The following is a 24,243-nucleotide window of genomic DNA, read 5'->3' on the forward strand; positions in this document are numbered from 1 at the left end:
TTGGAGTGGTATTCTCAGTGGGCCTTCTCTGTGGCCTTCCAGTTAGCCCAGTATCAAAGTTATGAGCTCTGTCAGTGTCAGCCCCAAGCTACCCAGGGAAATTTCTCACCTTTCCACAGCGATGGCCACAAGCGTGAAAACAGATGCAGACACGGACATACCCTGCACCAAGCCACTCATCTTGCATGTGGCATTGTCAAAAGGCCAACCTGTAATGACAGAGGCCCCCACAGGGTGAAAGATACTTATCCAACAAAATGCAGATCACCAGCTAGGTAAGCCAAGCCCCACCCCCCAAAACATGGCTCATCTCTATGACCGTGACTGAGGAGCCAACCATTACATACCAATTTAGACACTGCTTTTAGGAAGATGGCCTTTATGTTGACAACCGATTGTCTTTATGACCTCTGGGTCCATCTAGCCCCCGCTGGATCCTATTGTCCAGCCCAGGAAGGAGGTCTTCACATTAGCCCTTCTATTATTATCCTATGATTATTGTCACCTATTCACAGTCTATATATTATTATCACACATATGTATACTAAAGTTGACCAAACAAAGAAGTAAACAAGATACGATAAACACAGTTTTTTCTTTCCCACTGAGAACAAAGCTAACGATAAAGAAGGGGGTATTGTTAAAATAAATTTTCTGATGTTGGATTGGAATCTGAAGTACTAGCATGGACCATAGTTTGTGAAATGCAGGTAAATGACTAGACAGAGGAGTGAAGATGAAGCTGGATATGGTGGCTCACGCCTTTAATCCTAGAACTCAGGAGACAGAGGCAGACAGATCCCTATGAGTTCCAGCCAACCTGGTCTGCATTTCACAGCTCTGTCTCTTCAGAGAGTCTAGAATCAAGATACCCCAATATCGCTAATTATACCTGGAAGTCAGACCTTTGTAAATATTATATTCCTTGGCCTGGGGAGAAGGCACAGCAGCTAAGACTACTTGTTGCTCTTATAGAGGACTGTGGTTTAGTCCCCAGCATCCATATGGTGGCTCACAACCATCCATAACTCTCTAGTTTCAGGGATATAATGTCCTCTTCTGACTTCTGTGGGCACCGGACAGGCACGTGGTACATGTGTACATATGCAAGCAAAACACTCATATGCATAAAATAAGAATAAATATACTCCAATCAAAGGAAGCAAGACTTTTTTGAAGAACTAATTAGTTCCAGGGCCAATGTAAGGAAAACATGAGGTGACCCAGAACACTCTGTGGAGCTAGGAAGTAAGGAAATACTCTAAACACCATGGTTGCAGATGGGAGGGACACAGAAGCCAGCTGCAGCCAGCTCCCAATAGCCAGACCCAGAGCAGTTTAAGCAACAAAGTAAACAACAGTGTCGGATTAAAAGCCATGAAGCAGAGACCCAATTAGTTAAGTACAGAGGATAAAAACCTCATTAATAGAGAACAGGATGGGAAGCACTGTTGTGGGCAGCAACTGTCAAATCACTATTAAGTTAGTGCAAAAATATAATGAGCCATGACATTTGCACAGTCTCAGCAGCTCTCCCCCTAGGATACTTCATAATTAAAAGGGGGAAGTGGTTGCTCTACAGCTGGGAGACAGCAGTTACCGAAGGAATCAAGCAAGCAGCACAGCTCCCATGTGTGCCTTCCCCATGTAGCCAGGCTGCTCTCGCCTAATGGCTAAACTGAATCTAATCAAGGTGTAGGAAGCAGGGGAAGCAGCGAGTGTGTGAAGTTCTGAGTAAATGTGTATTGTTGGCATGGGCACAGCCATGTCAAGACTCCAAAGCTTGGGCCTATGGGGTACTGGCAAAGCCACTACCCATATAAGCCAGGTTCAAGAGGAAAGGCAAAGCAGGAGTCAGAAAATCTGGGAAAAAATGTTGTTTTGGTTGTTGGCAGTAAGGATGCTTTCAGAAGAGAGGGTGAGCCTGCGTGGGTAAGGTGAGGAAGATCCACCACACAAAATATGCGTGAGAGCATGGGGCATGGGCTACACCTAGGCATTCAAGTTCAGCTCAGGCTATATAAGATCTTTTCTCAAAAACAATGAAATACAACTGGGAATATTGTTGCTCAGTGGCTAAGAGTGCTTGCCACCAAGCCTGACAGCCTGAGTTTGATTCCCAGGACCTACATAGTGGAAGAAGAAAATCTACACCATCTCCTATAAGTTGCCTGGAGGTAGCCACTTCAGAGGAACTTCAGTTGGCAATGGAGCTTATGGCGTATGGCCCACCAGTTAGCACAGCTCTGATTGGTGTTCCCCAGAGAGGCAAAGACCCAGGGAGTTTGTCTCCAGAAGGCTTCTGCTGTGTCTTCTACTGGTTGCTGCTATTGCTTATTTACGATATTTGGCATAATGTGACGACAGAGGGAATGCCACTCCATCCAGAAAAGTGTGACTGTTTCATGGGCAAGTCCCACTCCTCCCCAGGTAATTTATATGTAGATCATAATGAAGACGTTTTTTTATACAGCAATGACACTTAAGAGATGAGAGACTTGCCGAGGATGGAAAATGAAAACAAGGAAGTTTTACGAATTTTAGAAAAACCCATGAATTCTGCCTGTGGCAAAACAGGTTGATGATAAAAGAGAGCAATTATGTCCCTGCCCCCAAAGTTAGGTCTAAGTTGCTTGGTCATGAAGATTACAGGATTCATCACAGGTTTTGGTGTGCACCTTGAAAGAACAAAGTTGTGAAAGGAAATTAAATGACCCTTTTGTGTAAAGAAAAAGGAAAATAGATTGTTAGCTAGACCACTTGAATAAAGTTTTATAGAATAGAATAAGGATAAAAATTTGCTACACTTAGGGTTTAAAAGCATTGACTGCTCTTCCAGAGGACATAGGTTCAATTCCCAGCACCCACAGTCATCTCACAACTGTTCATAACTCCTGTTACAGGGGATCTTATACCCTCATACAGACATACATGCAAGCAAAATAACAATGTACATAAAATACACAGAAATAAATTATTAAAAATATAAAAAGAATTGGCTACACTGAAACCTCAATGCCTGCCAGTACAAAGAAACTGGCTGAGATATACTTGGTTTGTTTAGAACTTTGTTAATCAATAATAAAAGAATCATTTCTTTGGGGTGAAGATGATATGGTGGGAAGATAATTCAAAGGGAAATGTTTTTGTGTGTTTGTGTGTTTTGTTTTGTTTTGTTTGTTTTTCCTCGAGACAAGGTTTCTCTGTGTATCCCTGGCTGTCCTGGAACTCACTTTGTAGACCAGGCTGTCCTTGAACTCACAGAGATCCACCTGCCTCTACCTCCCGAGTACTGGGACTAAAGGTGTGTGCCACTATTGCCCAGCTAAAAAAAAAATGTTTAACTACATGTGGACTCCTAAGGAAAACATGTAACTTGTGATCATAACATGATGTCTTCTTGTGTGATGATTTTAATTTTTTTTTGAAAATATGTAACTTGTGGTCCTGAGGTAAATTCTTCTTTTGTAGAAATTTTTGTCTAGGCAATATAAAAAGGAATAGAGAAAAATAAAGAGAGATTTATGTTTTGTCCTCTCCAAAAAAAAAAAAAAAAAAAGTCTCCTGTGTGTGTGGAGGCACTGTCCCCAAATCTCCTCTCTGGTTTCTCTGACCTTCGGGAGCTGGACTCTGGCAGTTATCCTTTAACTTCCACATATGTGTGTCATGCTACATGCACTCCTATGCCTCTCAAAGCAACAAATAAACATCATTTTAAAAATTAAAAATACAAGAAACAAAACAGAGTGAGAGCTGTAAAAGAAAGGAAGAGGTGCATTCTCCAAGGAGGGCCATGCCTTTAAAGAATATAAGCAACTATGGGGGCTGGAGAGATGGCTCAGAGGTTAAGAGCACTGACTGCTCTTCCAGAGGTCCTGCGCTCAATTCCCAGCAACCACATGGTGGCTCACAACCATCTGTTATGAGATCTGGTGCCCTCTTCTGGTGTGCAGATATACATGGAAGCAGAATGTTGTATACATAATAAATAAATAAATAAAATCTTTTTAAAAAAAAGAATATAAGCAACTATTTATTCACTGCAATCCAAGACCTCAGCAGAGAACTGATGTTGTGGGAGTTGCCAGCACCTAGGCATGACCTCTGTATAATTGCTTACAATATATCCCCAAAGCACACATTTTCATAATTTTGTATGTTGAAATTTTTTGCTTTTTAAAGTTTTCCTCTTCACTATTTTACATTGTCAAACATTTTTGCAAAAAAATTTATTAGCTGGGTGGTGGTGGCGCACGCCTTTAATCCCAGCACTCAGGAGGCATAGACAGGCAGATCTCTGTGAGTTCAAGGCCAGCCTGGTCTACTGAGGAAAGTTCCAAGACATCCTCCAAATCTACAGAGAAACCCCATCTTGAAAAACGAACAAAAATCTTTTTACATGCATGAATGTTTTGCCTCTATGTATGTGTACCACGTGCGTGTAGTACCTGCATGAGCCAGAAGGGGGCATTAGAGTCCCCTGGAACTGAGTTACAGGTGGTTGTGAGTCACCTCCAGTTGTGTGCTGGGAATTGAACCTGGGTCCTCTGCAAGGGGATCTTAACTCTTAACTGCTGAACCATCTCTCCTGCCCTAACCAACCTACCTATAGTTCCTCCCTCCCTCCCTCCCTCCCTCCCTCTGTCCCTCCATCCCTCCCTTCCTGTCTTCCTTCCTTCCTTCCTTCCTTCCTTCCTTCCTTCCTTCCTTCCCTCCTTCATATTTTTAATGGTTTTTCAAGACAGGGTTTCTCTGTGTAACAGTCCTGGAACTCACTTTGTAGACCAGGCTGGCTTTGAACTCACTGAGATCTGCCTGCCTCTGCCTCCCAAGCGGTGGAACCAAAGGCATGGGCCACCATTGCCAGGTTTCAAGATGTCTTTTTTATGTCTGCATTTGTGAGAAATAAAATTTCTCAAGGTCTTCCCTCTTGGAGCCACTGTCTATAATACAGACTCTATATAGTTGTGGCCTGTGATTGAGCCTGTCAAACATCCCAGAGCTCAGAAGGCAGAGTTGGGAGACATGCCAGACCAGCCTGATAGAATAGTTAGTTCCAGGATAGCTTGAACTATAGGGTTAAGATCTGACACTCACCCTAGCCCCGCAAAAGACTGAGGTGGTCTGCCAGTGTGGTGGTTGGAATAAGGATGCCCCCCCCATAGGCTCATATATTTGAATGCTTGGTCACCAGGGCGTGGAACCCTTTGAAAGGATTAGAAAGATTAGTAAATGTAGCCCTGTTGGAGGAAGTATGTCACTAGTGAGGACTTTGAGGTTTTAAAAAGCCCACCCCAGGCTCAGTTCTCTTCTCTCTGCCTATGGATCAGGATGTAGCTCTTAGCTACTTCTCCAGTACCATGCTCCCTGCCACAATGATAATGGACTAAACCTTTGAAACTGTAAGCAAGCCTCCAATTAAATGCTTTCTTTCATAAGAGTTGCCTTGGTCACAGTGCCTTTTCATAGCAAGAACAGTGACTAAAATAGCCTTGGTATTCCAGATGCCCACAGGTATAAAGTGGGATGCACACAATTACCAACCACCACTTTGGGCCCATTATGAACAGATCCAACCTGCTCAGAGCTGTTATATCCTCACAAATGTCATTTGGGCATTTGTATACCTGAGTGTTTATGCTTGCAAAAATATGTGCTATGATTGCACATGATGTTAAAGTGGCCTTTGGAGGGGTCTGTTTTGTTGCTGTTATGGCGATGCCTTATGGTTGATGTGAGTTTTCTGTTTGAGATGTGGTTTCACTGTGTATCCCAGGTTGGCCTCAAACAGGCGATCCCCCTGTCTTAGCCTCTTGAGTGCTGAGATTACAGATTGTTTTAGTTCGGTTTTCTATTGCTGTGAAGAAACACCATAACTCACAGTTCAGAGGGTCAGTCCATTATCATCATAGAGGGACATGTTGCTGTGCAGGCAGACACGGTGCTGGGGAAGCATCTGAGAATCCTACATTTTGCAGGCAGCAGGAAGCGGTCTGAGAATAGACCTGGGAATAACTTGAACATAGGAGACCTCAAAGCCTGCTCCCACAGTGACACACTTCCTCCAATAAAGCCACACCCACTCCAACAAAGCCACACCTTCTTACAGTGCCACTCCCTTTGGGGACCTCTTTCTTTCAAACCACCACACAGATCATCACACCTGGTGCCACCACTCAAAATTCAGGTTGTATTTCTCAGAATTATGGTTCAAACTCCTAGAACATGACATGTCTGCGAAACTAGTGAAAGTCAAGAAAACTCCACAGATGAGTTAACAACAGCATCTGGAAGCTTTCTCCGGGTCTTGATTTTTCTATTGTGTTATTGGGGAAGGCAAGAGAAGCACATGCAAGGAGTCTAGGCTAGCTTGACTGTTTTTCTTTAAGTCTAAAACTGTTTCAAAGGGCTGGAAAGATGGCTCCTTGGTTAAGAGCATTTGATCTTCCAGAGGACTTGTGTTCGGCTCCCAGTACCTACATGGCAGCTCAGAACCTGTAAGTCTAGTTCAAAGGGATCTGATACTTTCTTCTAGGCATCAGGGACACATACGGTGCACATATATACATGCAAGCAAACCACATACACATCAAATAATATTTTAAAAAATTGTAAAAATAATAAAATAAAAATTACTAGAATGGACAAAATACTCACCTTTTTTTTTTCTTTTTTCTTTTTGGTTTTTCAAGGCAGAGTTTCTCTGTGGCTTTGGAGGCTGACCTGGAGCTAGCTCTTGTAGACTAGGCTGGTTTAGAACTCACAGAGATCCACCTGCCTCTGCCTCCCAAGTGCTGGGATTAAAGGCGTGCGCCACCAACGTCTGGCTCAAAACACTCACATTTCAAGTTAACCAATGTCCTTCTTTAGCTGTGAATATATGTTTCTCTTATTGGTTGATGAATAAATGGTTTGGCCTATGGCTCAGACTTCTTGACTAGATATCTCTCTCTCTCTCTCTCTCTCTCTCTCTCTCTCTCTCTCTCTGGTTTTACGAGACAGGGTTTCTCTGTGTAGCTTTGGAGCCTATCCTGGCATTCACTCTGGAGACCAGTCTGGCCTCGAACTCACAGAGATCCACCTGCCTCTGCCTCCCGAGTGCTGGGATTAAAGGCGAGCACCACCAACGCCAGGCTAGGCTAGATCTCTCTTAATTATCAAACCATTTCTATTAATCTGTGTATCTCCACATGATCTTGGCTTACCGGTGATGCCCGGATCTCTTGCTTTCTCAGCAGCTACATGGCATCTTCTTGACTTCACCTACTACCTTTTTCTAACCCTGTTTGGATTTCCTGCCTGGCTAAATCCTGCCTGCCCATTAGTTGAAACAGCTTTATTCATCAATTGTTAAGAGAAACATATATTCACAGCATATAGAAGGACATCCCCCATCAAACCAATGTGGATGCTAAGAACGCAACTCAGGTCCTCTGGAGAGCTGTATATACTCTCCATCTCAGAACCATCTCTCCACCCATCTTTCTTTTTTTTTTTAAATCATTGTGTGTGCATGCATGCATTCCTCTCTCTCTCTGTCTCTCTCTGTCTCTCTCTCTGTGTGTGTGTGTGTATGTGTGTGTTTGTTTGTGTGTGTGTGTGTGTGTGTGTGTGTGTGTGTGTGTGTGTATGTGCACACCAGAGCTCATATGTGGAAGTCAGAGGACAACTTGCAGCAGTAGATTCTTTCCTTCCACCACGAGCATCTCAGGGATGAAACCTGGGTGACCAACATGACAACAAGCACTCTCATCTGCTAAACTATCTTGTTGGCCCATCATGTTTCTCCACACTTGAAAATAGACTATAGCTGGGCGGTGGTGGAACATGCCTTTAATCCCATCACTCAGGAGGCAGAGGCAGGTGGATCTCTGTGAGTTCAAGGCCAGTCTGGTCTACAAAGCTACACAGAGAAACCCTGTCTCAAAATAACCAAAAGAAAGAAAGAAAATGGACTGTAAATATGAACATGTTTAACATTGAAATTGTTTTCAACCAACAATAAAACCCACTGTTTTTTTTTTGCATACAAATCCACAAGCAGTCATGAGGCTTTAATCATATTCAAGATATGTAAATCATGCATTACCCCAGGAAGCTCCCACTCATTCCTTTATTATTCCCTGATTCTGCCAATTTGCTTTCTCTAGAGACAGAAAATACAGTTTGGCCTTTGAAAATGCCATATAAGTAATCATACAGTACGTAGCCTTTTGAGACTGGTGCACTAGAGTGGGCTAGACTGTCCATGTGTGCTAGAAGAGGAATATACAGTTTGTGTCTGACATCTCTGCAGGGATCAGGACTCAGTGGTGAGTAAAGTCTCCACCAGGCACACATGAAGGCTCTCCATGACTTCATTTTAGGGTTTAGGAACCTGAAAAACATGGGCTTCTCCTTCCTGGGCCTGAGTCATGAAAGCCACTATAAGGAGGGAAAGCAGACCAAGTAAGAGCCTCTGGGAACTTTGGGAAACCCTTAGAGCTGAGAAATCCCACTTAGACCTCTAGGGGGCTCCACAGCTTGGGAAGCTGGTCACACCCTGCCTGGGGTCTCCAAAGCTGATATTAAGACAAGAAAGGCTGATCACCAGAGAAGAGTATGTCACATTCTGACAACTGTGGGCATGTAGAGGCGCATGGTCTAGTTCAATTTAAAGATCTCCTACCAAACCCCTGCTCAGTGGTCAGCCAATCCCTGCTCGGACACTTTCAGCCACTGGGAACAAGACCATCTTCTGTGGGAGAAGAGGCGGAAGGAGTGGATTTCCAGGCCTTCCTGTAGAACAAAGTCACCGACCCCTACTTCTCCCACCGCTGGTTCTGCCCACAAGAGCTCTCTCCAAGAGTGTAGCCAGAGGGCTGTGAGAACACTGGCCTTGATACTGACAAGCTCTGTAATTACAGGCCAGTCCCTTAACTGCTCTGAGCATGGCTCCTCACCCGTAAAATGAGGATAATAACAAAGCATGCTTGGTTGGATGATTATGGGGATTAATTAAGATAACGTCCAAATCATATGTAACATCATTCCTGGCACAAAGAAGATGATTAACCCATTAGACTTGTTATTCCTAGGCCAGTCCCTCATCCACAACTCCATCCGAGTTTGAGACATGGCCCTTTGGCCAAGAGGCCAGCTCAGTGACCTCTGCTTCAGTCTTCAGCTGGAAGTGGAAGTGAAGGGAGAGGGCCTTCTTGCTACCCCTTGGCCATACTTACCAGTGATGAGGTTGTCCACAAGGGTAGTGGGCATGCAGAAAATGCCCACCAGCAGATCGCTGACAGCCAGGTTGAGGATGAACATGTTGGTAACAGTGCGCATGTGCCGGTTCTTGAGCACAATGAAGCAGACCAGGGTATTGCCCACCATGCAGAGGACGAAGATGAGCACATAGGCCACTATGAACATGGCTGCCACTGGGCAGGAGTGCTGGTAGTAGGAGGAGAAGGTGAGGTTGGCAGCCAGGGTAGCCTCAGCATCACTCCCGTTCTGACTCAAGGGCCAGCTGACATTGGGAGGCTGGACAAGCTCGCCTAGGACCAAAGGAACACAAGTGTGATGACCTGAGCAAAGAAGGGATGGCTGATATCAACACTGGAAAGCTGAGGCTTCCATGGGGTTGTAACTCCGAGTGCTGACCTAACATGCATGAAGCTATGGGTTGATTCCCCAGTACCACATAAAGTGGGTATAATGGCACCTATCTTTAACCCAAGCACTTGGAAGGTAGAGGCCAGAGAATCAGAAGTTCAAGAATTTGAGACCATCCTCAGCCAAATGAGACCTTCAAAGAAAAGAAAGGAAAGTTCATGTTTCTTTGTGTTCCATGTGCCATACCCTAAGCCTCACTGTTCCAAGGACAACTGGACACACAGATCAAGGGTTTTATTTTTTTAATTTTTAGATTTATTTTATGAGTGTCTTGCCTGCACACAGGTGCATGCACTGTGTGTCTACCTGGTGCCCGTGGAAGTCAGAAGGCAGCAGATCTCCTAAACTGGAGTTAAGGATGGCTGTGAGTCATAGTACAGGTACTAGAAACCATACTAGGTTCTCTGCAAGAGCAGCAAGGGCACTTAATCATTGAGCCATCCTCCAGCCTCTGACTAAGGACTTTCAATATATCCCAACTTGCACCCACACTGCCCAAGACTTATTCTTCAACCATGTTGGTTATTCTCTATTAACACCTTCTATCTGCCTTCATTTCATCTTTTGTGCCTCATAAGACCTCTTTGTGTGTGTATGTGTGGGGGGGGATGGCAAGGTCTTATGTATCAGGCTAGCCTTGAACTCACCATGTAGTCAAGGATTACTTGAACTTCTCATACTCCTGCCTCTACCTCCTGAATGCTGAGACTGTGTGTGTCACCATGCTTAGTTTATAGGATAGAACCAAGGGCTTAGAGTGTGTTAGGCAAATACACTATCCTCAGATCCAAGAATCTAACTTCTAAAAGACCCCATCCCACCAGCTCTGGTTAGACTCAGCCAATGGGAGGCCCTGAAGGAGGTGGGAAGGCAAGAGAGGAGTCAGGATTTGTTTCCTGGCTCCCTTCCTGCCTGGCCCAAAGTAGACACAGCTCTTGTCCTATAGGACCACTCCTTATTGTGCTATCAGTGTACCCTCATATCTAGACATTTTAATTCCCCCCAACATGTGTCAATGGTACATGGAAGTGAGGCTTTTGAGAGATGACTGGAATTATGAAGTTAGAGGGTGAGGCCCTTGAGATATCCTGATGATGTCATAAGATGAGAAGAGTCCTGAGATATTGTGCTTGCTCTGTGCTGGTTTATTTATTTATTTATTTATTTATTTATTTATTTATTTTTGTATACAGTGTTCTGTCTGCATGATCCCTACAGACCAGAAGAGATCACCAGATCTCATTTACAGATAGTTGTGAGTCACAATGTTGTAGTTGCTGGGAATTGAACTCAGGACATTTGGAAGAGCAGCCAATGCTCTTAACCTCTGAGCCATTTCTCCAGCCCTTGCTCTATATTTCCGAATGCTCTCTCTCTCTCTCTCTCTCTCTCTCTCTCTCTCTCTCTCTCTCTCTGTGTGTGTGTGTGTGTGTGTGTGTGTGTGTGTGTGTGTGTGTGTGTGTGTGTGTGTGTCCATCCTTGAAGGCCACAAGAGGACTCCATCTCCTGGGACAAGAGTTATATGTAATGCTGTTGGACACAGGTACGGGGAACTGAACTCCTGTCTTCTGCAAAAGCAGCAAGTGCTCTTAATGACTTGGGCCTCTCTCCAGTCCTGTGCTTGCTATAGTTTGCCATGCAATGTCTTTGCTATGTTAGGATGCTGGGTAAAGGCCCTGAGCAAATGAGCCATGCTTTTGGACTTTTGGGCTTCTGGAATCATGAACTAAACTAACTTTTTTTGGGGGGTGGGAGTTGACAGCATTTTTTTTCTGTGTAACTTTGGAGCCTATCCTGGAACTCCCTCTGTAGACTAGGCTGTCTTTAAACTCACAGAGATCTGCCTGCCTCTGCATCCAGAGTATTGGGATTAAAGGCATGTGCCACCACTGCTCCGCTGCTAAACTAACGTCTATTCTTTATAAATGACTCAATCTTGGGTATTTTGGTATAGCAATAGAAAAATGGACTAAGAAGCTCCTCTTCCATGCAATGGTAGCAACCTGTTCTTTCTCTTTGCACCAATAGCCCTGCTTGCAGCAATAGCATTCTGGTTTTGCCAGCCCAGTAGTAGGTATGCAGGGTCGTGCCCTGCTCCACCCATTTCTCATCAGGGACAGGCTGAGTATATGTTTCTCTAGTCCTGCTTTGGAAGGAGCAGCCCAGTGTCCAACCACAACTCTTCTGGGAAGTCATTAGCTGTGGTGAGTCATGGTGTTGTCTCAAACATTCTCCTTCTATCTTCCTCTGGGACTGAATGGGGCCCATTCTGGAGGATGAAGCATCTCTGAGGGATCTTTCTGTGGAGCCCAGAGCTCAGCCACTGGCTAGGAGGCACACCAGAGGGTTAGAGGCACCTGGGGGCCGGAAACACCTGGGAGCAACAGGCTGTTGAGCCGGCATCATCCGGGCTGCAGGGACCAGTGGGGACCGAAGGAGGGTGTGGCAGGGGTGAGGGTCTGCTTATGGAGAAAGAACTGAGAGGAAATGGCACTGTCCACATTTAGACCATTCAAGGGCTCTAATAACACTCAAACACCTATAATATAATATAATATAATATAATATAATATATTCAGAAATATACATAAGAGACTATTATGGGGTACATATGTGAGAGTAAAAGCTTTAATGACCCATCAGAGATGGAATGGTGGAAAGGACTCATATGTGAATAACATCCACCTTCAACAACCACGCACTCTCCTCTTCAGTTATTCTGAAGTGTCAGTCAACATTTCTTCCCACTGGAAGAAGAAATCTTAAAAAAAAAAAAAAAGACATCTAATTTTTTTTTTTAAACTGGAGATCCAGGAGCTGAACACCTGACAAAGTCCCATCCCTGACACCAAGCCAGGTGTGGTACACCCATAAATCTAGAACTCCAGAGGCAGGATGAGAGGTTCAAGGTCATCCTTGGCTACATATTAAGTTGGAGTCCAGCCTGGACTACATGAGACCTTTTCACAAAACAAAACAAAACCAGGCCATTGGGATGACTCAACAGGTAAGGTGCCTGCTGTCAAGCCAAAAGACCTGAGTTTGAGCCCTGGGACCTACATGGTAGGAGGAGAGAACCAGCTCCTACAAGTTGTCCTCTTATCTCCATTCACATGCCAAGGTATGCACGTCCCCACACACATACACGTCACACATACATACACACAATAAGTAAAAGTTTAAATAAAAAAATTCTACCCTTCTTCTGCCACACTTATTTGATGTCACCTCTCAGCCTCTCGAGTCACAGGTTTCGCTCTTGTCTCTTCATCATCCATCAACCCCTGCAACTCATTTGTCCTGAAGGTTATGTGGCTCATCTGTGGGTTTGTCTGTGGGTAGGATGGTGCAGACTGCTCTCTCTCAGTATCATTTCTTACGCTCCACTCTCTATGCTCTGGAGTTCTTGTAATCTGCAGTTAAAGCTAACGGTGTAATCCCGAGGGTGATCTGGGTAGCCTGGTGGCCTCGCTTGATTTCTTTTTGTTTTAAGCATCTCATATCACCCACGGTGACCATGAACTCACCATGTAGCTAGAACTGGTCCTGAACTTTCCAAAAAGGATTTATTTGTTATTCTTATTTTGTGCATTTATGTCTGTGTAGTGCATGCATACAGTTCCCCCAATGCCAGAAGAGGATGTCAAATCACCAGGAACTGGAGTTATAGATAGTTGTGAGCTGCCATGTGGGTGCTGGGAATCTAACACAAGTCCTATGCAAGAGCAGTATGTGCACTCTCTCTGTGTGTCTGTGTGTCTGTGTGTCTATGCATCTCTCTCTCTCTCTCTCTCTCTCTCTCTCTCTCTCTCTCTCTCTCTCTCTGTCTCTGTCTCCAGGGTTTCTCTGTGTAACCCTGGCTGTCCTGAAACTCAATTTGTAGACCAGGCTGGTCTCAAACTCACAGAGATCCGCCTACCTCTGCCTCCCTAGTGCTGGGATTAAAGTCATGCACCAGCACCGCCAAGTTAGTAAGTGCTCTGAACCACCGAGCCATCTATCTCTCTAGTCCTAAGCCTTGGATTCTTGATCTTCCTGACCCCACATCCTCTGCCTGTACCACTAGGGGCTTAACTCTCCTTAGCTCAGCCTTCAACACACAGCAGGCTCTGACCCCTGCTGATCTCTCCATGGTCTTGAACAGCCAGTCACTTGCCCAGTAAGTTCTGGCCACTTGCACATCTTCTAGTATCTTCTGTCCCCAGGGCTTTTGCTATTCTCCTCCTTCCCCTCTCAACTCTGATGTCTTCTGGCTCCATTTAAAGGAGGAGTCCCAACCGTACCTCTTATTGGGTCTGTCTTGTTTGTGTTCTTGGATCTGCCAATGATTTGATTTAAAGTTCACTCTTTCCCCCTGTGCTTAAGAGTCATCTCCTTGACTTTAGGGTGGTTCCCCGTTTTATTGAGAAGTATCTCTGGTATCTTGTCAGTGCCTGGTCATAGTAAATGACTCAATAAACCAGTAATAACAGAGTGAACAAATAGGTAGAGGAAATTCCCAGAAACCTTTCAGGCTGGATCCGAGCCTGCTTCCCATACTCCCTTTGCGAAGCCCTCAAATGAGCTCATTATCCAGTCTTTCCCTGCAGCAAATTGTCTAGAGTGACCTTGCCCATCTCTAATGTCTAAACACCTGGGTGTCCATCCCAAGACTTAACCTAGCTCCCAGCACTGCCTCATCCCAGAAGAAACCCCTCCTACTCCTGTCAATTTCCCCTGACCCAGAGCCCTCCTACCTCCACCAGTCTGAGCCCCACATCAGCAGCCAGAAGCTCATTAACACTCTTCACTCAGCCTTTCTGGGACCTGCCAGCTGCCCTTATGATTACATCCTGTGAACTTTTCATCCACTGAACCCAATTACATTACCCAATTGGACGGGTTTCCCAGAAGCTTTAGGATATAATGATGGCTGCCTCTAGGGTGCCCTGATGAGCTTAGGGGGTCACACCTGCATCAGCAAAAGCTGGGCTAGAGAGGCCGGAGCACAGCATCTCTCAAAGTGTGATTGTTAACTACCAGCGTCACACAGAACTCCTCAGAGAGTCTCAGGCCTTAGCCGTGACCCAGAGAACTGGAAACCCCAGTGTGTGTGTGTGTGTGTGTGCTCGGGGAAATCAACAATCTGTTTTGCTCATTTGTTTTCCATCCTGAGAAAAGATTCGTTTTTTTTTAAATTTTGTGTGTAAGAATGTTTTTGCCTGCATGTATGTATACCCCATGTATGTGCCTAGTGCCTGCGGAGGCCAGAGAGGGTGCCAGACCCTGGAGTTACAGATGGTCGTGACCCACCATGTGGGTGTTAGGAAATGAACCTGGGTCTTCTGCAAGAGCAGCAAGCACTCTTAACCACTGAGCCATCCTTCCAGTCTTCCCCTCTGTTATTTTTATTTTTTGCGTGTATGTGTTCACATGTGTGTGAACGCTCACGTACATATGTATGTATATGGGTTTGGAGGACAGAGGCCAATGCCAGGTGTCTTCATCAACTGCTATCTACTGTCACTGAATCTGGAACTTATCAATTTGGCCAGACTGGCTGGCAAGCAAGCCCCAGGAATCTTCCAGGTTTGGCTCCCCAGCACTGAGATGGTTACAGAAGCATGTGACAGCCCTGACTTTGATGTGGGTTCCAGCGGGTCTGACTCAGGTGCCCCTCATGCTTGCAACAAACACTTTACCTGTTGAACCATCTCCCCAGACCTTACTTTTATTTGCTGTTTTGCAGTGCTAAAACTGAAGCTAGGGCCTCATGCTTGCTAGACAACTGCTCTGTCACTGAGTCCCAGCTCCCAGCCATCTGTTTTAAATTTTAAAGCATTAGATAGGGGTATGGTTCAGTGGTGGAGTACTTGCCTATCATTCATAGAGCCCTGGCAATCCCCAGCACTGTCAAAACAAAACAAGCAAACAAAAACTGAAAGCATTTCCTGGCTTTGGCCTAGGGTAAATCATGCTGCTTCTAGGAACCAGATCCCTCTTACTACAATAGACAGAGGTCAGAAGTCAAGTTCACAATGATGCAGGGTACTCTGATGGCAGCCTAGTAGCAGCGAAAGGCGTGTGAACAAGGAAGCAAAGTCCACATGAAGGGGCCCAAGCCAGATCCAGTCTAGATATGTCCCTGAGTTCATAACTTCTCACCAACGACAGCATCATTGGCGCCACCGTCTGGTTTGTCCTGGTTACACAAGAGAGTTCAGCCACAGACCCTTTCAATATCACCTCTGAGAGCCTATTGGTGAACCCTGACACTGGAACCCCTGAAGCACACCACATTAGGGGCTGCCAAAAGCACAGAACACAACACAGGACAGATGGTACATGAAACAAGAAGTTCAAACTCATTGGCAATGTGAGAGATGCCCTTTAAAAAAGAATTCAGTGTAACCTTTTCATCAGTCAGATTCGCAGAGGCAGTAGCACTCTGAGAAGGTGAAGTGAGGCTGTGCACAGCTCCGGCTGCGCACCAGTTAGGAAGCCTTCAGATAGATGCAGATCTGGCCAGTGCCTCAACCAGTGACTGGTTCCCAGACCTGCCATTCCACTTGGGAGTTGGGGAGCTACCATGATGTTCAGAAGGAAGTCTGGTGGCACGGGGAAAATATGGACCTCGTTTTATAATGGTCACAAAACAGTATAAACATGCACTATTAATCTCTATTCCATATAAAATGTGTGTATGAAAACCACGGATGATTTTTTTTTGACTGGCAGTATTTGTCCATAGGGGGTGGCATTTCCTCAGATGAGTTTTTTGGTTTCCTTCATTCTAACTTTTGGTTTTGACTTTTCTGATCACTGGAATGGAAACATGGGATAAAATACTGATGATGTTAGTGGCTCTCCAACTCACACCACAATCACACTGATTTGAAGGAGGCATTTCCTCTAAGTCCCTCCCTCCCCTGTGGGTCAGGATCTGGGAATGGCATTTGGGATACTTCCTTTAAAAGCTCCTCTGATGAGTCCCTTGTGATTTGAGAAACACTGACTTGTGCCATCTCTGCTCTCCAGCACCAAGCTTTAGTGAAGCTTAACACTTGGGGGTCACCAGAGTCTTTGATGTGCTTTGGTGCATTTTTGCACAGGCTTTCTGGGGCTTTCTCTTGATGTGGCATGAAATGATTTCTGTCCGGTAGGCAATTATGGTCTGTGAATATGTTGGATCCTCTCTAAACAGAGCACACCCTTTCAGGGGGTCAGTGAGCACAGGCAGGTGCCAACCACTCTATCTCCTTTTTCCCTACTTCTTGGAGCATGGTGAGTTTTCCCTTGGGGAGCCAGCCCTTCTCCCTGCGTGTAGCATTTGAGGGACTGTCAATCAGAAGTCTGTACTCATCCCTAGTCAAATGACAGCCAGTGAGAGTTAATTTGCTTTGGATCTGATTGTGGGTCCCGGTAACCCAGCTTTCCTGTCCCCTGGATGACCATCCAACCCCCTTCCTATGAGTTTCTAGTTGGTCAGGTTCAATGGCACCAGCGTCTGGTTAATAAAGGGGCCTTAAGTTGATCATCCTGGGCCTCTGAGGAGACTGTGGAGTCCAGTTCAGCACCCCATGGATAGGGTCAGGCAGGAAGAACACAGTAGGCCTTTTTGGGTTCTGTCCCCACATCCCATGGCCTCTCAACAGGCCAGGTGCTCTTCTATGGGGGCAATGTTGCTCCAAAGAGGTAAAGATACTGATTAGGTGTAGTGGGTATTCACTCTGCCCATGACCTTGGGCTACCTGGCCTGATGGAGGCGAAGCTTCTTGTTTGCTGGTGTAACTCCTTAGAAAGTAAGAGGGGAGCAGTCTCTTCCTCTCTTGTGTAGTGGTCAGGGATCTGATTAAAGCTTCCAGCTCCTGGGCAGAAGACTGAGGCAGGTTTCTACCTTATTGTCATTCATGAGTGTTCCCCAAGTAAATATTTGATGTCCCCTTATTTCAGGCTCTTGTGGACTCCTTACCAATTGTTTACAATTAGGGATTAGAGAATTTGGCCTGAGAGCTGGTGGTCAGTGATTGTCACTCATTGTAAGAGGACTGGGGAACAGCAACTTGGTTTGAAGAGTAGGCTTGGGACTATATCTTACATCTAATTAAAAAAAATGTTACTTATCTGGGCATAGTGACTGAGTGCTGGTCTTTAATCCCAGCACTTAGTAGGCAGAGGCAGGTGGATCTTGGTGAGTTCAAGGACAACCTGATCTGCAGAGCAAGTTCTAGGACAGCCAGGGCTATTACACAGAGAAACCCTGTCTTGAAAAAATAAAAACAAAATGCTTCTGACATCTATTTAGTATGTGTTCTCCATGCCATGTGCACTTCTGGAGGTCAGACAGCAGCTTGCAGGAGTCAGCTCCCTCCTTCCACCACAGAGATTTGGGGGAATCAAGCTCAGGTTACCAGAACCCATAGCACAGACCTTTATTAGCTGAGCCATCTCCCCAGCTGTGCTGGATTGTTTTACATCAACTTGACCCAAACTAAAGTTATCTGAAAGGAGGGAACCTCAACTGAGAAAATGCTTCCATAATATCCACCATAAAGCATTTTCTTCATTAGTGATTGATGGAGGAGGGCCCAGCCCATTGTAGGTGGTGCCATCCCTGGGCTGGTAGTCCTGGGTTCTATAAAGAAAGCAGGCTGAGCAAGCCATGGGGAACAAGCCAGTAAGCGGCTTTCTTCTATAGCCTCTGCATCAGCTCCTGCTTCTAGGTTCCAGCCCTGTTCCTGTCCTGGTTTCCTTCAGTAATAGACTACAATGCAGAATTGTAAGCCACCCTTTCCTCCCCAACTTCCTTTTTGGTCATGGTGTTTTGTTGCAGTCACCAGCCCTTTGTTGCTTTTGTGAAGTTTTAAGTAGCCAAGCTAGCCTTGAACCCTCTATGTGGTCAAGAATGACCTTGAACTTCTGACTGCTCAGTTAATGGTGTGTGTGTGTGTGTGTGTGTGTGTGTGTGTGTGTGTGTGTGTGTGTATGAGCAAACCTAGGGCTTTAAGTATACTAAGTAGGGATGCTAACACCCCAGGCTTGCTTCTTTTTGTTTGTTTGTTTAAGGCAGGGTCTCACTATGCTCAGTGTGACTCACAGTTGCTTCTGCTGCCTGTGCATCAAGATATAGAATTCTAAACTCCTCCAGCATGCCTGCATGCTGCCATGATGATGATGGACTAAACCTCTGAACTGTAAGCCAGCCCCAATAAAAAGTTTTTCTTCAGAAGAGTTGCCTTGATTGTGGAGTCTCTTCACAACAATAGAAACCCTAAGATAGAAATTGGTGCCAGGGACTAGTTAGCGTATTACTGTGAGAGGCCCATCCATGCGTTTGTTTGCAGTAATATGGACTTAGGGATTGAGGTTTGGGAAGGCAGTAGAATGCTTTAAGCACTGCTTAATGGACCATACTAGTAGGAGCATGGAAGACAGTGGTGCTGAGGGTGAAAACCAACAAGGGCCTGGCTCAAGAGGTTTCAGAGGAGAAGAATTTTAGTATGTTGCTTAGAGCTTGTTTTTCTGATATTTTGGTGAAGAATGTGGCTGCCTTTTACCCTTGTCCAAAAATTTTGTCTGAGGCTAAAGTGAAGAGTTCTGTCATGTGGTACCATGATTTATTTTATTTATTTATTTTTATTGAGACAGGGTTTCTCTGTATAGTGCTGGCTGTCCTGTAACTCACTCTGTAGATCAGGCTGGCCTTAAATTCACAGAGATCTGCCTGTCACTGCTTCCCAAGTGCTAGGGTTAAAGGCCTGCACCACCACCCCCTGGCAGTACCATGATTTATAATGGAATATTTATAATGAAAAAGAATAAGCCCGAAAAACCAAAAAAAAAAAGAATAAGCTAAGTAAGAAAAATACAAAATGACAATTTGAGGAGGAAGGGGGCACCAGGAAGAGGATTGGAATTAAATCTTTAAGGAGGCCAGACGTTGGTGGCCCAAACCTTTAATCCCAGCACTCGGGAGGCAGAGACAGGCGGATCTCTGAATTTGAGGCCAGCCTGGTCTACAGAGCAAGTTCCAGGACAGACTCTAAAGCCACAGAGAAACCTTGTCTCAAAGAAAGAAAGAAAGAAAGAAAGAAAGAAAGAAAGAAAGAAAGAAAGAAAGGAAGGAAGGAAGGAAGGAAGGAAGGAAGAAAGAAAGGAAGGAAGAAAGGAAGAAAGAAAGAAAAAACTAAAATCTTCAAGGAGAGAAACAGATTAAGAAATTGAATAAAGGGAGTGGAAACCTCAGCGCAAGATCCCACCCAACTAAGCTTCCAACTTGTGAAAAGGAATTAAAGAAAAGCTTAGATCCAAGTGTGGTGGTGCACACCTCTAATCCCAGCACTCAGCAGACAGAGGCAAGCAGATCTGTGAGTTCAAGGCCAGCCAGGTCTACAGAGCAAGTTCCAGGACAGCCAAGCTTAGGCAGTGAAGGAAACCATGGAAAACATAAAGCTGCTGAAGATATAATTGAATGGGGGATGAGGGGGGTGGGGGTGTTCCAGCCTCAGCAAGCAGCAGAACTTGGCAGCTTCGGCCATGTGGTTCTGCCTTTAGAGTCAAGGTTACAAGAAAGGAGTTTTGGAATCACCCTCCAAGACTAAGGAAAGCCACTGAGGCCAGGCATGGCAGGGGTGTCCCTGCATGGAAGTCCAGGGAGGCCACTGTGTGAAGCTGTGAAGGTGAAGCCTGGATTGCCTTGGAGACCCCAAGATGTTGGAGATGCCAGTGTCATGGGATACTTGCTGAGAAAAGCTGCTAACAGGGAGTGGATCCAGCACAGGAGAAAGAAAGAAGTGTGTTGCAGTCAACAAAGCTGAAAGGAACTGGAGATCTGAAGAGTGCTTTGACATCAGACACGGAGATGCAGAGTTTGGAGTTTGACCAGCTGGTTTTCAGTCTTGCTTTGGTCCAGTATTTCCTCACTCTGCTCCCTTCCCTACCTTTTGGAACAGTAATGTATATCCTGTGTCATTATATGTTGGAAGTTTTTTTTTTTTTTTTTTTTTTTTTTTTTTTTTGCCCCCAAATCATGCATTTCCCCATGGCAAAGCCACAGTATCATTCTAGGGCACCTGCCCCCTCTGGTGAAGATGTAATAGAGCTTCCCTTAGTTCCCTAGACACACACCTTCCCAGAGCCCAGTCCCCATCTAGTGGCTGAAGTGAATAAAGAACCCAGGCCATCTGAAATGGGCTTTGCAGAGCCCATCAACCAGCTCTTTCTCATCTGCTGCTTTTCTGGCTAATCACAATGGGACTCTCTCTCTCCCTCCCCCTGCCCCTTCCCTCCTCCCCTCCTCCCCTCCTTCCCTCCTTCCCTTCCTCCCTCTCTCCCTCCCTCTCTCTCTTCCTCTCTTCCTTTCTCTTTTTTCAAGACAGGGGTTCTTTCTGTAACCCTGGCTGTCCTGGAACTCACTCCATAGACTAGACTGGCCTCAAACTCACAGAGATCCACCTTCCTCTGCCTCCCAGGTGCTGGGACTACAGGCATGCACCACCACCTCCTGGCTACACCAGGCCTTTTCCATTTCTCTCTCTCTCTCTCTCTCTCTCTCTCTCTCTCTCTCTCTCTCTCCAGCAACTCTCTGGTGTGTGTGTTTGCTGTTTCACCCATCAACACCTGCATCCAGAAACCCTCCCCTTCAAGTCCTTTCTCCTCCTGGAAACTGAACTGCTCTATCTCACATATTAAGTGTATTCCCTCAGCCCCTTGAGAGGGATTCCAAAAGATAGCAAAGTGGGAGTCTCAACCATTAGGAGCACTTGCTGCTCTTGGAGAGGATCTGGTTCGGTTCTCAACATCCACATATTGATTCACAACCATCTGCAACTCCAGTTCTAGGGCATGGGTTGCGCTCTTCTGGCTCCCATGGGCACGAGGCACACACATGGTACACATACAAGCAGGCACTCACATAAAATTAGAAAGAAAAAAAAACTTTTTTAAAAAGGTAAGTGGAGGTGGAATGCATGCCTGTGATCTCATCACTTGGGGAGGTGAAGGCAGGAGACAGAGACTGCCATCCTCTGGCTTGCTCTAGGCCAGGCTGAAGTTCTCTGTAGTTTCCTGGCTGTCTAAAGTTTCCTGTCTGTCTATAGTTTCCTGGCTAGGCTCTGTGGTGGCTGCTTCTTCCAGGTCAGCCTGCTCAATCCCTCAATACCACACTGCTCACCCTATTCCACTTCCTCTACACTGGACACATCTTAGAGGAAGCTGCCATGCCTCGTTTGGCTTCAAATGCTACCACTATCTAGTGAATGAATGGAACACAGAGTTGGTGAATGAAGATTGGTGCCTAGCTCTAAGGGTAGTAAATTTTCCTCTAAGTGCTGCTGTAGCTGCTCTACATAGGCTCTGTTCTCTGTTCTTTTCATGGTTATTGGCACTTTCAAGAAGGTCTTGTGCAACCTAGGCTGCCCTTGATCTTCCTGCTTCCACATTCCAAGGGTTGGGATTACAGGTGTGCATCACCTTGCCAGTTTTTAACTTGTGTCTTCTGCAGTATTAAACTACCTCTGCCTGGGAAAGAAGAATCCTTTCCATTTCACAGGAAAAAATCAAAACTCAAAGAGAAGAAGACTTGCTCTCAGAATATAGGGTGGGACAGTGATTCCGCCCCTACTTGACCTCAGGATTCATGGTCCCATCAATTAAGCTGGGGGACATGTTTCAAGTTTGAGCCTCCGACCTGTCTCTGCCATCTCCCAGATTTTCTCATCCTCTTTGAGTCCATTAAGCCACCTCTAAAGCCCTCAAGTGTCCAATTAGGGTTCTTATTAATTAGGAGAGGGCCTTGACTTCCGAAAGTCTGAGTATGTCTGACATCGAGAATACCGAAAGGATCATTTAAAACAAGGCAGGTGGGTTGGTGCATACCCGTGATCTCACCACTGGGGAGGGCAGCCTGGGCTACATAAGACCTTGTTTCGAAGCAAACAAACGACAATACTGCCTGAAGAAGTACATACAATGGTCAGAGGCAGAACCGGAGTCACTCTGGGTTCAGCTAGGGAGCAAAGGAAGAAAACCTAGCACTTTGGGATCCATTCGTTTTTTGTTTTTGTTTTTTTTTTTTTCCGAGACATAGCTTCTTTGTGGCTTTGGAGGCTGCCCTGCAACTAGCTCTTGTAGACCAGGCTGGTCTGGAACTCACAGAGATCCACCTGCCTCTGCCTCCCAAGTGCTGGGATTAAAGGCAAGCACCACCACCACCTGGCACCATTCTTTTTTTTTAAATAATTTATTTAACTTTATTTTATGTGCATTGGTATAAAGGAATCAGATTCCCTAGAACTTGAGTTATAGACGGTTATGAGCTACCATGTGGCGCTGGAAATTGAACCCTGGTCCTCTGGAAGAGCAGCCAGTGTTCTTAACCACTGAGCCATCTTTCTTGCCCCTGGGATCCATTCTTGCATAGCACTCCCTTACCACATGTCAGCGCCCAGAGCTTCAGCGCCCTGTCCCAGTGGGTTTCTTCTCTCTCGCTTTTCAGCAGGATCTTGTTTAGAAAAGACTTGGATGGAGCTGGAGAGATGGCTCAGCAGAGGGCAACAGTGTGAGAACCTGTATCAGTTCCCAGCATCCATCCGGGGTTGGGGGTGGGGCTTACAACTAACTGCTTGGAGTTCCAGGGTCCCTGACACCACCCTCTTTTGGGGTGGTCATGGGGGTATCTGCCTTCATGTGTACATACCCATACACAGACACACATAACTAATTAAAAAAAAATAAAGACACCAGGGCATGGTGGCACTTGCCTTTAGTGCCTGCACATGGGAGGCAGAGGTAGTCTTTTCTGCTTGAGTTCAAGGCCAGCCTGGTCTACAGAGTGAGTTTCAGGACAGCCAAGGTCTACACAGAAAAATCCTGTCTCAAAATAAAATAAAATAATAAAAAATAATAAATAAATACTTTTTAGAAAGACTTAGATTCCCGGGATGAGGAAATGACTCAGGACTGTTCTCCGGGCTGTTTCTGAACCATTTGCATTTCAAAAGAAGTCAACCCTTAAATCTGAAAGTGCATCACTCTTGAAGCAATTTCGGTTGCTAATGAGAGCAGCAAAAGGCTTTGCAGAGACTGAGCTTGTGTCTTTCATGTTTGTGTCATATAAGCAGAACTGGTAGAAACTAACCATGTTCAGCTAATCACATACTCAGTTTCCATGTTCCTTCAATCAGCACTGGACAGCTCTTACCAGGGCTCTTCCAGGTTCTCAGAGCTAGGAGGGCCTTTGGAGTTGTTTGGTTTGTTTTGGAACCAACTACCAGGCTGAAATACATTCTGTCTTTCTCTGACAGTCTCATGTGGCCCAAGTTGGTCTCAAATTCTGTATGTAGCCAGGAATGACCTTGAACTACTTCTGGTCTTTCTGCTTCTAGAGCTAGGTTTGTAGCTGCGTGCCACAAAGCCCAGTTTTTTTTTTGTTTTGTTTTGTTTTTTTGTTTTTTGTTTTTTGTTTTTTTTTTTCTGTGCTAGGTAGGGACTGAACCCAGGGCTTCCCGAATGCTAGTAAGTACTCTACATACTGAGATACATGCTCGGTATCTCAATTCACTCAGGCTAGCTGTGAAGGCTGCCAGCGGCTCCTAGGAGAAAAACCACTGC

General features: G+C 45.4%; 1 protein-coding gene across 1 annotated transcript in view; it reads right to left on the reverse strand.

Moving 5' to 3' along the window:
- Positions 1-24,243, reverse strand: part of Npffr1 (neuropeptide FF receptor 1) — a 31,807-nt gene that overhangs the window by 3,027 nt on the left and 4,537 nt on the right. Inside the window, exons 3-5 of the mRNA XM_027388355.2 lie at positions 12,012-12,113; positions 9,222-9,566; positions 110-209 (exon numbers count right to left, since the gene is read on the reverse strand). Of these exons, the coding sequence (XP_027244156.1) occupies positions 110-209; positions 9,222-9,566; positions 12,012-12,113 (547 nt within the window). The remainder of the gene's footprint in view (positions 1-109; positions 210-9,221; positions 9,567-12,011; positions 12,114-24,243) is intronic.

Source organism: Cricetulus griseus (assembly GCF_003668045.3).
Source record: "Cricetulus griseus strain 17A/GY chromosome 1 unlocalized genomic scaffold, alternate assembly CriGri-PICRH-1.0 chr1_0, whole genome shotgun sequence".
Classification (NCBI taxonomy): Eukaryota; Metazoa; Chordata; class Mammalia; order Rodentia; family Cricetidae; genus Cricetulus; species Cricetulus griseus.